This window comes from Wyeomyia smithii, chromosome 2 (genome assembly GCF_029784165.1).
Source record: "Wyeomyia smithii strain HCP4-BCI-WySm-NY-G18 chromosome 2, ASM2978416v1, whole genome shotgun sequence".
Taxonomy (NCBI): Eukaryota; Metazoa; Arthropoda; class Insecta; order Diptera; family Culicidae; genus Wyeomyia; species Wyeomyia smithii.
Genome location: NC_073695.1, coordinates 21,909,957 through 21,921,974, shown reverse-complemented (window position 1 = coordinate 21,921,974; position 12,018 = coordinate 21,909,957). Strand labels below are relative to the sequence as shown.

The following is a 12,018-nucleotide window of genomic DNA, read 5'->3' as shown; positions in this document are numbered from 1 at the left end:
TTCGTTCGGTCCATAAATATCGTGATTAAAGAAAAAGCGATGTATACCTTCAAAAGAACCGCATCGGCCGACGTGCGTTTGATTCCTCGGAGGTACCCAGGACAAACAGTTGGGTACTACGAGTGGCCGATGCTTTTTTCATGCGCGTTTCAGTCAAACGATCGAGATGTTTAGCAAGAATGATACTCATCGTTTGTTTTAGTTTCCGTAATAAGTGAGTTTCGCGCGCAACATTGTTTGATTCCGTCAATTACCACGGTGACATAAAAATATAAACCTTCTTTTCCCCCGCAGTCGCGGCGATGCAAAAATAAGCTTGGTCTGCCCGTTTAGCCAAGGATCGCCTCCGTTGTTTCTATAATAGCGCTTATAACTTTGATAATTCGCTCCTGCCGAAGTGCAGTTGGAGCAATAAACAAATGTTTAGACACTTGAATGCTTCTGGTGGTGAATTATACTCGCGCGCTCCTTGTGTAGGCCCGCGAGGTCCGATATAAAAGATACTCATCGTTCGCCCTCCTAATAAGTTAACTTCGTACGCAACAGCGTTCAATTCCGTTACTTACCACGGCGATGCAACTCTTTCTTTCCGACGCAGTCGTGGAGATGCAGAGGTAAGCTCGGTCTCCGACAATAACGACTGTTACACCTCCTTTCTTACAACATCTTTCCTAACGATCGTAAGGACGTGGCCGGTGCCGTTATCGATCCACACTAGCCGATAGCTACTGAACTGCAAACTAAACCCAAGTAGCCATATACGTGATTCTTTGTGCAACTTTACTAGCTCAGGGAGGAGCATCTACGAAATGTGTGGCCGTCAAGCTCATGCTCATTTTTAAATTCAAGACGGTGACTCCTGGTGTCTGGTAATCAGTTTAAACTGATTACTACCCAATGCTCTAGATAAGAGGTTCCCAGAACTTTTGCTAGGTAGAGCATTTTTTCATGCCAAAAAATTTGGCGAAGCACCATCATTTTTGAGACAATCAGTGTTGATTGATTCGAAAATGCAGGTTGGTTAGCAAATTTCAAGTGGTGTCTGAATCAAGGACCCGATGCAAAAACGTTCATATCTTAACCATAGCGAGAATAACTATACCTTAAGCTTTTCGGGGTGCTAACTGGATTACTAGTTACCCCTTACTAAGGGAACTCAAACCTGGTGGGAAACTTAGTCGTATGCTAATTGAGTGGAATATCCGTAATCGTCTGTTTTCCCATTGTGGCGGCGCAAAACTGCGTCTGATTCGGAGCGAGCGACTGAGCTATGGAACGCGTTGTTTGCCAGCTATATTTAAGAAGACGACCCCGTCGTGAGACTAGGCACCACGACCTTAGTTAGACAGTATGCCGAAAGTACTCTATTACGAACAATACAGAAGTGAATACGAGTCGAAGCAGTCGGTATCGACTTAGGCGAATGAAAACTGACAATGATTATAAATAAACTCGGTACTTAAAACATCAGAACTGTACTTGAGAACTGCAAAATGTGAAGGTGGAAGTCGCAGCCATCCCGGATGTGCGGTTTCCGAAGACGGATGAACGTTAGTTCCAAGCGGTAGATCCTATCGCGAGAACGACTTTCAAATAAAACGAGTCGTCGATTTCGTCATACAAGGGAAACCATCAGTAACTGCTTATGCGTGTTGAGGATCACGGGCAAATTGTTCAATTACAGCCCGATCAATCAGCGAGAAGGGCATGTCAAAGACGCTTTTCTTCGGCTCCGGACTGGCCGTGAACGGGGAAATTTATAGTATGAAGTACCTGCCGGAATCTGGGTTGTTCATCAAGTGATATCATAAGGGCGAAGACGCAGTGTTCTGGCCAGATCTGGCCCAATACTAGAAGCGATCGTTGGAGGAGATGGAGTGGCTGAATTTCGATGTAGTACCCAAGTCAACAAACCCGCCCAACGTTTCCCAGCTGAAAATTCTGGGCAAACCTTAGGTGTAATATCTGCTCCAACTATTTTGTCTCGAAAACTAAGAAGGAGTTGATAAATTGAACAAAGAAAGAACTCAAAAACATGTCTACACGCATGTTTTCGTCCGTCATGGCTAATACCGCTCGCAAGGGCGTAGATTTTTCGCAAGTCAGCTAATACGATTACTTTTCATGGGAAATTTATCAAACTCAAATATCTGTGTTAGTTTTTTGTCACAATCCGAAAAAAGTCCATTTCTTAATGCAAACGTTATATGGATAACTGGATGAATTCATTCACTGCAACCTTTCATGATTTTTCTAACCTTTAAAAATCGTGTGTTTTGAATCTTCTGTTGTGGAAGGTTATTGACGAAGATTGATTTCTAACAAATGGTCGGGGTGCAGCCAAATCGAACCAAGCGCCAAAAACATTATCTCGAGTAATACGCGTTCAATGTTTAACCACCCCTAATGTTTGCTGCAAGCTGCGTAAAAAAATCTCCAAAAATTCCGAAAGCAACAATTTTAATTATTTCCAATGAAACTTGAAATTTTTAAGACTTCCTATTGTCGTTCAACCGATTTGTGTTCACGATGGGCAGGTTGTACAAATTCAATCATTTTTAGGAGGTTTTTGATTTAAGTTGCAAAGATACATGTCTGTATAACTCTACATTTTTTGTGAGTTTTGAAACGGGTCGAAGAATAAACTTAGCAGTATTTGACATTGCCGACTAAAAATGCCACTTTTTTGTGCCAGTGTTGCACGAAGCTAATGATATTCTCAGCTGACTGGAAGGACGGGGTCGACGCCGGTACTGGTGTGTCAAAATTTAGGTCATGAAAACATGTAGGGTAAGGACTTTCAGTTGATTCATTGTGCATCTCCAGTGGTTCAGATCCAGCACGGAGTAGCTCAATGGTTACTATGTATAGTAAAATCTAAGCGTTACTATTCGGGTAAACAGTAAAACACTTAGGTATCTATTTTGTGTGGAGGAAACCAGCTTTTGTTGATGAAATTGTGGGTAAGGCTGCGCACAACTCCGCACAACATTTAGTTGGCTTTGTGTATCTCATAGAAAAATAATAGAAAAAGAAAGTTTTACTTCGTTTTATGGTTTTAGAATGTTGAATATATACGTCCATTTTTCCACACAAGATTTTTATACATGTAAGCCCATTGAAAAGCCCAACTTTGAACAATTATTCAACTTTTGATACCTATGCTTCTGGTAACCGCAAGTCACTCCCATCTGTAGAAATACGAAATTGATAAAACAGCTTCAAAAAATATTTTATTCACGCTCAGTTTAATTGTTCTGACATTATTTATTTAATAATAAAGGGCAACTGCTCCATTATTCATCTCATTAAACACCAAATTTTCACGAAATCATTGAACAAATAAACTAAATATGCTTACGTGCTCTGATGAAATCGTTTAGCATTGTATATTTAGCAATATATTTAGCTAGATTTATCCTGAATTTTGTAAAAAAAAATTTTTTCACAACGCTTCCATATCCATCTCAAAACTTGCATCACTGCTCAATTGTTCATCTTACGACGCCCCCATATTCATTACACTGTTAATCATGAATGAACGTAGCCGCAGCCCGTCGTAGTAGGTTACCTAGATATCCGCTGGAGATGTTTACGTGCAAAATTGGTAACCTAGGTAACCACTACAGTGCTGTAGATTTATGTCAATTATGTCGGAATAATTCAACATTTTCGGTATGATTTTTTCGTATTAACAGAAACTGATTTGGCAACTTTTGATTTTCTTCAAAGCAGTGAGAACTGATGAAAATACAAACAGTTGAAATCTAGGAATTGTTGAAATTCATCTGCTGTTAATTCAAGCTTGTTTTAGGAAATTTAAGGTGAACGTTTGAAGTTTAAGTGTAGTGAATGATTTTGTTTAGTAGTTAAAATAAAAAGTGAACCTTTAGTGATAAAAAAAGTTTGGTTGGCTGCTGAACGAGTCCCGTTGTAGCCGTATAGAGAAATGCGCGGATTTTGTTTTCTGAGGTAGGTGATTGAATTAAATGAGTTTTCGAGTGCAGATGCCCGACTATAATATCAAATTTAGGGCTTTAAAGTGAGTTTTTGAGGATTATACTTTATGAGGAATCTAAGGTGAACTAATAAGAATCCAATCCATGGATTAGCAGATTGGTTCCAGAAAAAAATATGCGTTTTTTCCTGTTTTCAATTGTGTTTTCATATTGTATGAGATGAATATATGGGCTGAGATGAATAATGGAGCAGTTTCCCTAGTTTGCATACTAGCCTGCACAAATCACTTTGTATAAACCACTGAAATTATTGATTTCATGATTAAAACCCTGAGTGGGACTAACTTGCCGTTATATTCTACACCGAAGAGAGAGGTATCCGCAAGTCAGTCACATTGCCATGGTGATGCTATGGTGCGTGTTGTCTTGTTGCTATTCATTGCCGTTAACCCTTCCCAGTTTGGAAGTAGGTATATGTCCATGAGAACAGTTTAAATGAAATCTGCGTTGAAAAGTTTCATGATGTACGGAATCGATGAAAGCTCATCTGGTGAGGATTCGGATGAAGAAACTGACGCCGGAACTGCAGGTGGTTCATCCGACAACAAATGTCAAGATAATCAAAATCCGTTCGAGGCTCGAGCATCACCTTCGCAGATATCTCGGAACGATTCCGTGGATTCTGATGGAAGTTTTTTCGATAATGAAGAGTTTCCGGATAGATCCACAAGAAGCGAAACAAGAAAAAAATCCAAAAAGAGTAGGCGCAAATCCCATGCCATAATTAAAGATAACTAGAACAAGATACCTAACTTCCATATTTTTCATTCATTTTTTTTTAGACGGTTAGTGCTGCCAACTGATGACTTATATTCTCATAAAATTGTCACTATGAGCAAAATCGATTTATCGTGCATAGTCCGTCATCAATCGTTGAGCTGTTCAAGATTGTATATGAAAAATGTGTAGCAGTTTGGTCAGCTCGACGTTTAAGATAACATGCAGATTAATGATATTGTCAATTTTTGCACTTAATGCTATTGCCATATTCTTTGCACTTCAAAGTACGAAAGAAAAGTGTGAAATTGACTGTCAGAGTGGGGGTTTATATTGAGGGGTTATATTTATTTTCAGGTCCCATTCTACCATAATCTAAAATTTGATATGTCGCAAGCCAGGTTTCAGAACCATTGTGCATTTGGTCAGGTTGACCGGGACACCCGATTTTTGCTTCATTAACCTCGGCAAAAGTGGAAAACTTGGCTGTTCTTATGGTACGCTTAATTTTTAATGATGCGCCGATAATTGTTGATTCTTCCGGAAAGTTTTCATGTTCATGTTGTTCAAGTGTTCAAGTCATGTTTGCGAACTAAACATTCGTACACATTATTATCATTTTTCGGATGGCAGCACCGTACAGTTGTCCACATGGTTACTAAAAAATATGTTTCACATTTTAGCAGTCATGTCTTGTCCTTGTCGTCAGTTGATTTTGACGTCAATTATTCATCATATTAACAGTGTATAAATTAGTTCGACTTTTGCTCACGCGCAGCGACAATCATGTCTGATGAATTCTGCAAGAGTCAGGTATCTTGTTCTAGTCATCTTTGCATAAAGGCAATTAACTGTAGTTAATGTCGACTAGAGTGCGTGAACTAGATCGGGAAGGATGGCGATTCTGGAACTTAGACGCTTCTGGTCAAGTTTTTCCGAGAAACAGTAAAGTTAGCTTCATTTACTCGGCGTGTCAAAGATCAATTAATTTTAGAGGAAACTAAGAAGCGGAAAAAGCACAGATTCCACTTAATGGCCAATAACATCTTATCTTTGAAGGTATGTTGGAAGTCATATCAAACCTCTTTTCTACACTCCCAATCAATATTAATGAATTGCGCATGTTTTTTCAATTGGGAACGTAGAATGATAATCTATACTGGAAAATTGGCTAAACCAGGTTTTAACTCGCCGTTTCATGGTCCTTAATCTTTCTGCAGATTATCAAAACATACACAAAGTATAAACTTGCATGCTGGAAAGAACGGAAAGTGACATCTAATAATAACCGACAAAGGTTGTCACTAGTCAAATAAACATAAAACTCTGAATGCAGGTCACTAAAAAGCAGTAAAAGCTCAGTAAGAGAGTTTCTTGTACATACACTGGTCCAATAACTGGGTACTGTCCGACAAGGTATCATTTAAAGAACATATAGACCGTTCCGATAATTATAAATACACTTACGATCAACCGTCATTTCAAATAACCTGCAGTATTCAACCAAACGTTGGCTGCGTCCTGTTGTTTACATCCAAAAGAAACAGATGCTGTCATTTTTTCTAACATTTAATGCGAAATTTTGAAAATGCGTGGCCTTTCTCCCGAGCAAAGAAAGCGAATTGTGCACAAATGGGGCACCGTGAGTGGTCTTTCTATAAGAAAATTGGCCAGAGAAGAAGGTATAAGTGTCGGAGCAGTTCAAACCGCATTGCGGAAGTATTGTGAAGAGTGCATATTCACTGATACCCCAAGACGTGGTAGAAAACCCGGGCCTGTTGATCCCACAATGGACAAAAAGGTTAAGGAATACTACAAGCGGCATCCTTCAGTATCAGTACGAGATGTGGCGAGAAAGCTTGGAACCTCGGCGAGTAACGTTATGCGTGCCAAGGGAAGAATGGGTCTGCAGACCCGTCGGAAGCAGAAGCAGCCAAAACGATATCCAAAACAAGCTGAATCTGTGAAACTGAGGGCGCGGAAGCTTTATGACAAACTTCTGACCAAAAAAATGGGGTGTATTATCATGGATGACGAAACCTACATAAAACTGGACTATAAGACTCTGCCAGGACCGCAATTTTATACATCACCGAAAGGAAAAGATATCCCTGGACCAGTGAAAGCCATTTACACCAAAAAATTCGGCAAAAAGGTAATGGTTTGGCAGGCCATTTGTGAATGTGGGAAAATATCTCGTCCATTCATTACGAATGACACAATGATTGGTAAAATTTACGTGAAAGAGTGTGTGCAGAAAAGGTTGTTAACCATGGTTAAGCAGCATAACAATCCTCCAATCTTTTGGCCCGATCTTGCTTCCTGCCATTACTCTAAGGATGCACTAGGGTGGTAAAAAACAAATAATGTCACATGTGTCCCAAAGGAGATGAATCCTCCAAACTTCCCTGAAATTCCTCCTATTGAAACTTTTTGGGCTTTGACCAAGGCAAAGCTGAGGAAATATGTCAAACCAGCGGACAATGTTGAAAAATCTAAAAGATTGGCTTAAAGTGGTAAAAATGGTCGGAGAGCACACTGTGCAAAAGCTTATGAGTAGTGTTAAGAGAAAAGTTAGAGAACTCGCGTATCCTACGAAAAATAATCCCAACTTGAATTGAAACTGGAAAGAAAACACTTATTATCTATATTCCAGAATAAAATGACCCGAAAAATCCTGTATTTTTTGTTTTATTCAAGAAAGAAGATGTATTTATAATTTTCGGAACAGTCTATAGTTCACGTCCATGGAATGTTAAACTTTAGAGAATCTGCTCTACAGTTGTGGCACATTGTTAATGATAAAGTAAATCCCTTATAAGGGCTGTTCGCCGTTAGATAAATTACATAAAATTTTCAATTGGCATATAAGACCTACAGCTCAATATAGTGCTTTGCCGTATCGGCCCAGAAATCTTCAAACTTATCTGGATCTATTGATTACGATCATCAATTAGCAAATATAGTATTTCGGAATCTTTTGAAAACAACGAAATGCGGGTCCTGAATTTTGCCAGAACGAAGAAACACTCTAATTTTTAAACAGCATCGGAGAATTTGAAAATATTTCTTCTATAGTACAAAATATGTTCGATCTCTTAAGAGTTGACATAAATTTGACCCTAATCCTCAGCGATTAGCAAACCAACAATAGAGCCAAAAGGAAAGGGTAAGCTTAGTTTCACGTTTGGCCGCACAAACAGGCCAATGGCAGAACTTAGGTTGACCTAACTGGAGTTCCGATTCCCCTCATCGTAGTTTCGCATTTGTTCGACCATTCAAACACCGTCCTTCGACTGGCGCTGATTCTGCAGGCATCATCTCTAGAATCACTGTTGGAACCGTTCGTTGCTGCTTTTGCTGCTTTTATACAGAACACAAATCCCTGCTACTCGATGAGGACGCCACGCTATACATGCAGTTCTCGCAGAAGAAGCTGAATCGTTGTATCGAGTCGGTATATGTTATGGCGTGTGGAGGAGAGAGAGACAGCGAGAAAGCATTCCGTGTCGTATCAATTTTAAAATCTCTTTTTAAAGCAATGTCACGTACAGTTTTGAATCCATATTTAGCAACTCGAGCACGGACTCGTCTAGGATTTTGGCCTGGCCTAGCAAGAAGGTTGGAGAGAGAGTGTGTGTATGTGGTTTCCACGTAGAAGGGAGGCTCTTTGGGTTCCAAACAAACCCGGCAGGGTGCGATGACGACATAAAGACAGGTTTGGTGGCTTCATGCACGTGTGTACGAGACAACTATGGAGGCTGTCATAAAGGTTGAACTTTTTAGCCTCCCCTCCTCTAGTCACATTTTCTCCGTACGTATGGAAGTTTATATCTGTATCTGAACGCTACGAAAGCAAGCTGTTGGCCATAAATATGTTTAGCTGGGAGCTCGTGATAGAGAAATTGGCCGGCAGGAAAGCGATCGCTCTCTCTATCCGGTGCGGTAAAGTTTCAAATTACAATATGATGGAGAAGTTGATAGAACGCTTCGGTTTACGTTTGCACAAGTTTCCGAACGGTAATACGGCTTTATCCAGCAGTGTATGTTGGAAATTTTATCGATCATCGTAACATATTGAGCAACTAGTTGACGGGAGCCTGAGCGCTCGATTTTTGGGTCTTCATTTGCATTCTATCGCGTCAATTTTCTATCGGTTATAGCTCATCCACAGGTGAAAGTTTTAAAAACTTTCGTCATTTGGTTAGTTTAATAACCAATCTAGAATTAATAGTCCAACACTCAACCGTGCGCACAGAACTTGGAAGATAAAATCCATTCAGCTGAAAAAGTTCATGGTCCAACACCCATAATGCACCTACCTGAATCCAGCGTGGTGGCCAACAGAATCGACGGCAAACACAGGATTATCAGTTTTAACTCCATCATCATAGCCCGCATGGTTGTAGTAGCCCCTGGAATGCGCTAACTTTTTCCACGGATTAACTTGTCACTCTCCACGGCTATCGCTTTAATTGAAAAACTCTACTCTTTCAACAATTGACTAGATCACACTTGAGTGCACCGCCACATTTCACCGGGAAGCATTCTTGCGGACACTTTCAGCTAGTCATTATAGTGCCGTCGGAGCTCGCAACCGATCGTTTAGCCCTGCACCCGTTACTACACTCACTCAATCCCTCACTTTACCGTTCGTTCGTTCGTAGTGCGTTCTCAATCTTTATCGCGTACACCGGACCGTCGGAACCGTCGGAAACTTTTCTCCCTCGTCTATTATCACATTATTCCACTATCGAGAGCGTTCGCGTTCGCACCCCGCTTGAAGAGAAGGAAAACTTTCCGATTTTCTACCTCGTTTTTAGAGGAGGAAACCACTAGCACCAGGATCCGGGTGGGGAAGTGTATGATAAGGAATTAGTTTTGCCAGCTGTGCGGAGCACTATCGCAATGAACGGACATCCCACTGTGACGGTATCATTATGGCGCCATCGCTGTCAAATGCTCTCTCGTCGCGTCGCTCGGTGGCCGTTCGTTGCGGTCAGTCAGTCCGCACGTGAGTACACACACTGGACACACTTACAACACTATAACGCAGAGGAACTTTTTCCCAGCCTCCCAGGCGACAACACTAGGCTGCGTCGCAGCTCAGCAAAATTTTCATTACACTATTAAAATCAATTGTCATTGCGAAACAGGTTGGAGCGCACTGGACTGAAGGTAACGTTGGACACCGCTGTTGTCTCCGTCAGGTAGGGGGCTGGATGCGGGGAAAGAACGACGGCAGGACGTCTGTCAGTTAATATCAGCATTAAGTTCAAACAATTTGCAGTTATTAAATCCGCTCGAGCGCCAATCGTATAATGGTGGATGATTTATGCACGTGTTTCCTGCGGTTCACCGCTTCCAGAGCTGTAATGTGAGAGAAAATTGAGTGAGGTTAGTCGATTGTAGAAGGGGATGATTGAGAAGAGTTACGGTGCGATGAACAACTTGTTTGAATGTAAATTTTGTCTGGTATTTTATTAACTGCATGTGCAAGTTATCATACCAAACCATTATACCATTTACGATTTTTTTTCCCTCGCTTTTAAAAAATTTAGATGTACCTAGAGACAACAATAAATTTATTTCGAATGTAGATCCATTCATTATTAACAAAAAAATAATAAAAGTTAAAAAAAGGTCGCCTCTCCGACGAAACTTCATCATTATGCCGGAACAAAAGCGGCGTACGGCCTTCACGTCGACCACCGTCTGTTATTCGTTGCTCTTTAGTTCTTGTTGTACTTCAACGACCTCTAAATCACGAGGAAATCTTCGATTGGACGACCTTGAGACAAATTTGTTGGATTATATTTTGGGTACTAATCGGGGCGAGATTGTCCAGTAACGTTTGTGTTTTTTGGGATAAAGTAATGAGGCTTAAACAGTGATGTGGCCGAAACACACTGGGCTTTATAAAAGGCTCATGTCATGATAATGCAGAATAACATTCGACGTAAACCGAAAAAATTGTGAGAATTCTACGGTACGTAAGTGTAACGTGGTTTTAGATGATGTTGAAGCAAAATCTTCTGTTGAATGTTGCGAGCTAGATTTTTTGCATCAGATGTTCCTGTGGACTGCATCAGTTCAACGGCGTTCGTAGTTGTTCCTGCAATGGTTATCTTTGCTGTGACAAAGTAAAACAGTTCACATTCTTCGGGACCTGACTGATTTTTAGCCGCTCCCATTGTTCAAAGCTGGCAACAGGAGAAACGATAGAAATTATCGAGATATAACAAGCTCAGCTGCAGTGTCAACGCTATTCGAAATAATTCTTAGTAATGTGATTCTCAGCCAGTCAAAGAGCTTCATCGCTAATGACCAGAACTGTTTCATTCCTCGGAGATCTGTTACCACGAATTTGTTGAACTCAACTACACACCTGTATTACTGCAATGAAGAACAAAATTCAAGTTGATGTCATTTACTCAGATTTGAGGGCGGTTCCAGACAAACTCGATCACAATATACTATCGGCCAAACTGTCTCACCTTGGTTCTCCTTCGAGTCTGATATCGTGGATTGGGTCTCACCTCACTGGTCGTGAACCGTGTTAAAGTTGACTCCTGCCTATCTTCGAATTTCAGCCGCAATTCAACCGGAGGGCCCCAAGGCAGCAACTTAGGCCCGCTGTTATTTACACAATTTTTTAACGTAAAAAGGTTTTAAACTCATTTACGCCTATGTCTTGAAAATAGATTTGGTGATTCGTTCTATTGAAGACTGCCGCTGTTTGCATACCCAGCTGAATCTGTTTATTTACTGGTGCTCTCGTAACAAACTAATCGTTAGCATACCAAAATGCTCCGTCATAACGTTCCATCGCACAAAAAAAGGTTGATGTTAGGACAGAAACTCCTGCCTCAGCTGGGGATCACTGTAAATTGTGAGTGACCAGCTGAAAACCAAGCGACGCTGGTTTGCGCGCGCTAATTTGAAGCTTTGTTCTGGCTTGACAATGCTGCCGTCCGAGAGGCAGCCTATAAAAGCAGTGAGTCGATAATTGTACGGCGACAGCGCCGTCACGCTGCCCCGTTGTAAATAGTCTTAGAATAAATGTACAGTAGCTAAGTAAAATATGTGCGTTGCGTTCGTTCTGTCAAAAAAAAACTTCTCCCTGGGTCTTAATTGCTCATCGTGATGCCTAAGGGCAAAATAAAAAACAGCGTAGGGCCGTGCGCGATCACTTGATTATTGCATTAACGGGACTTTACTCCGAATGATTGAGAAAATGGATGACTTGAGAGTCGTACTGGATCCAGTACTATCATTCAAC

At 40.8% G+C, this 12,018-nt stretch overlaps 1 protein-coding gene across 3 annotated transcripts in view; it reads right to left on the bottom strand.

Annotated features, from left to right (window-relative positions):
- The window catches only part of LOC129721647 (zwei Ig domain protein zig-8), a 544,433-nt gene that overhangs the window by 358,077 nt on the left and 174,338 nt on the right, over positions 1-12,018 (bottom strand). For all 3 annotated transcript variants that reach the window (XM_055674441.1, XM_055674440.1, XM_055674442.1), the window contains one exon: positions 9,059-10,106. In XM_055674441.1, the coding sequence (XP_055530416.1) occupies positions 9,059-9,137 (79 nt within the window). In that variant the 5' untranslated portion in view covers positions 9,138-10,106. The remainder of the gene's footprint in view (positions 1-9,058; positions 10,107-12,018) is intronic.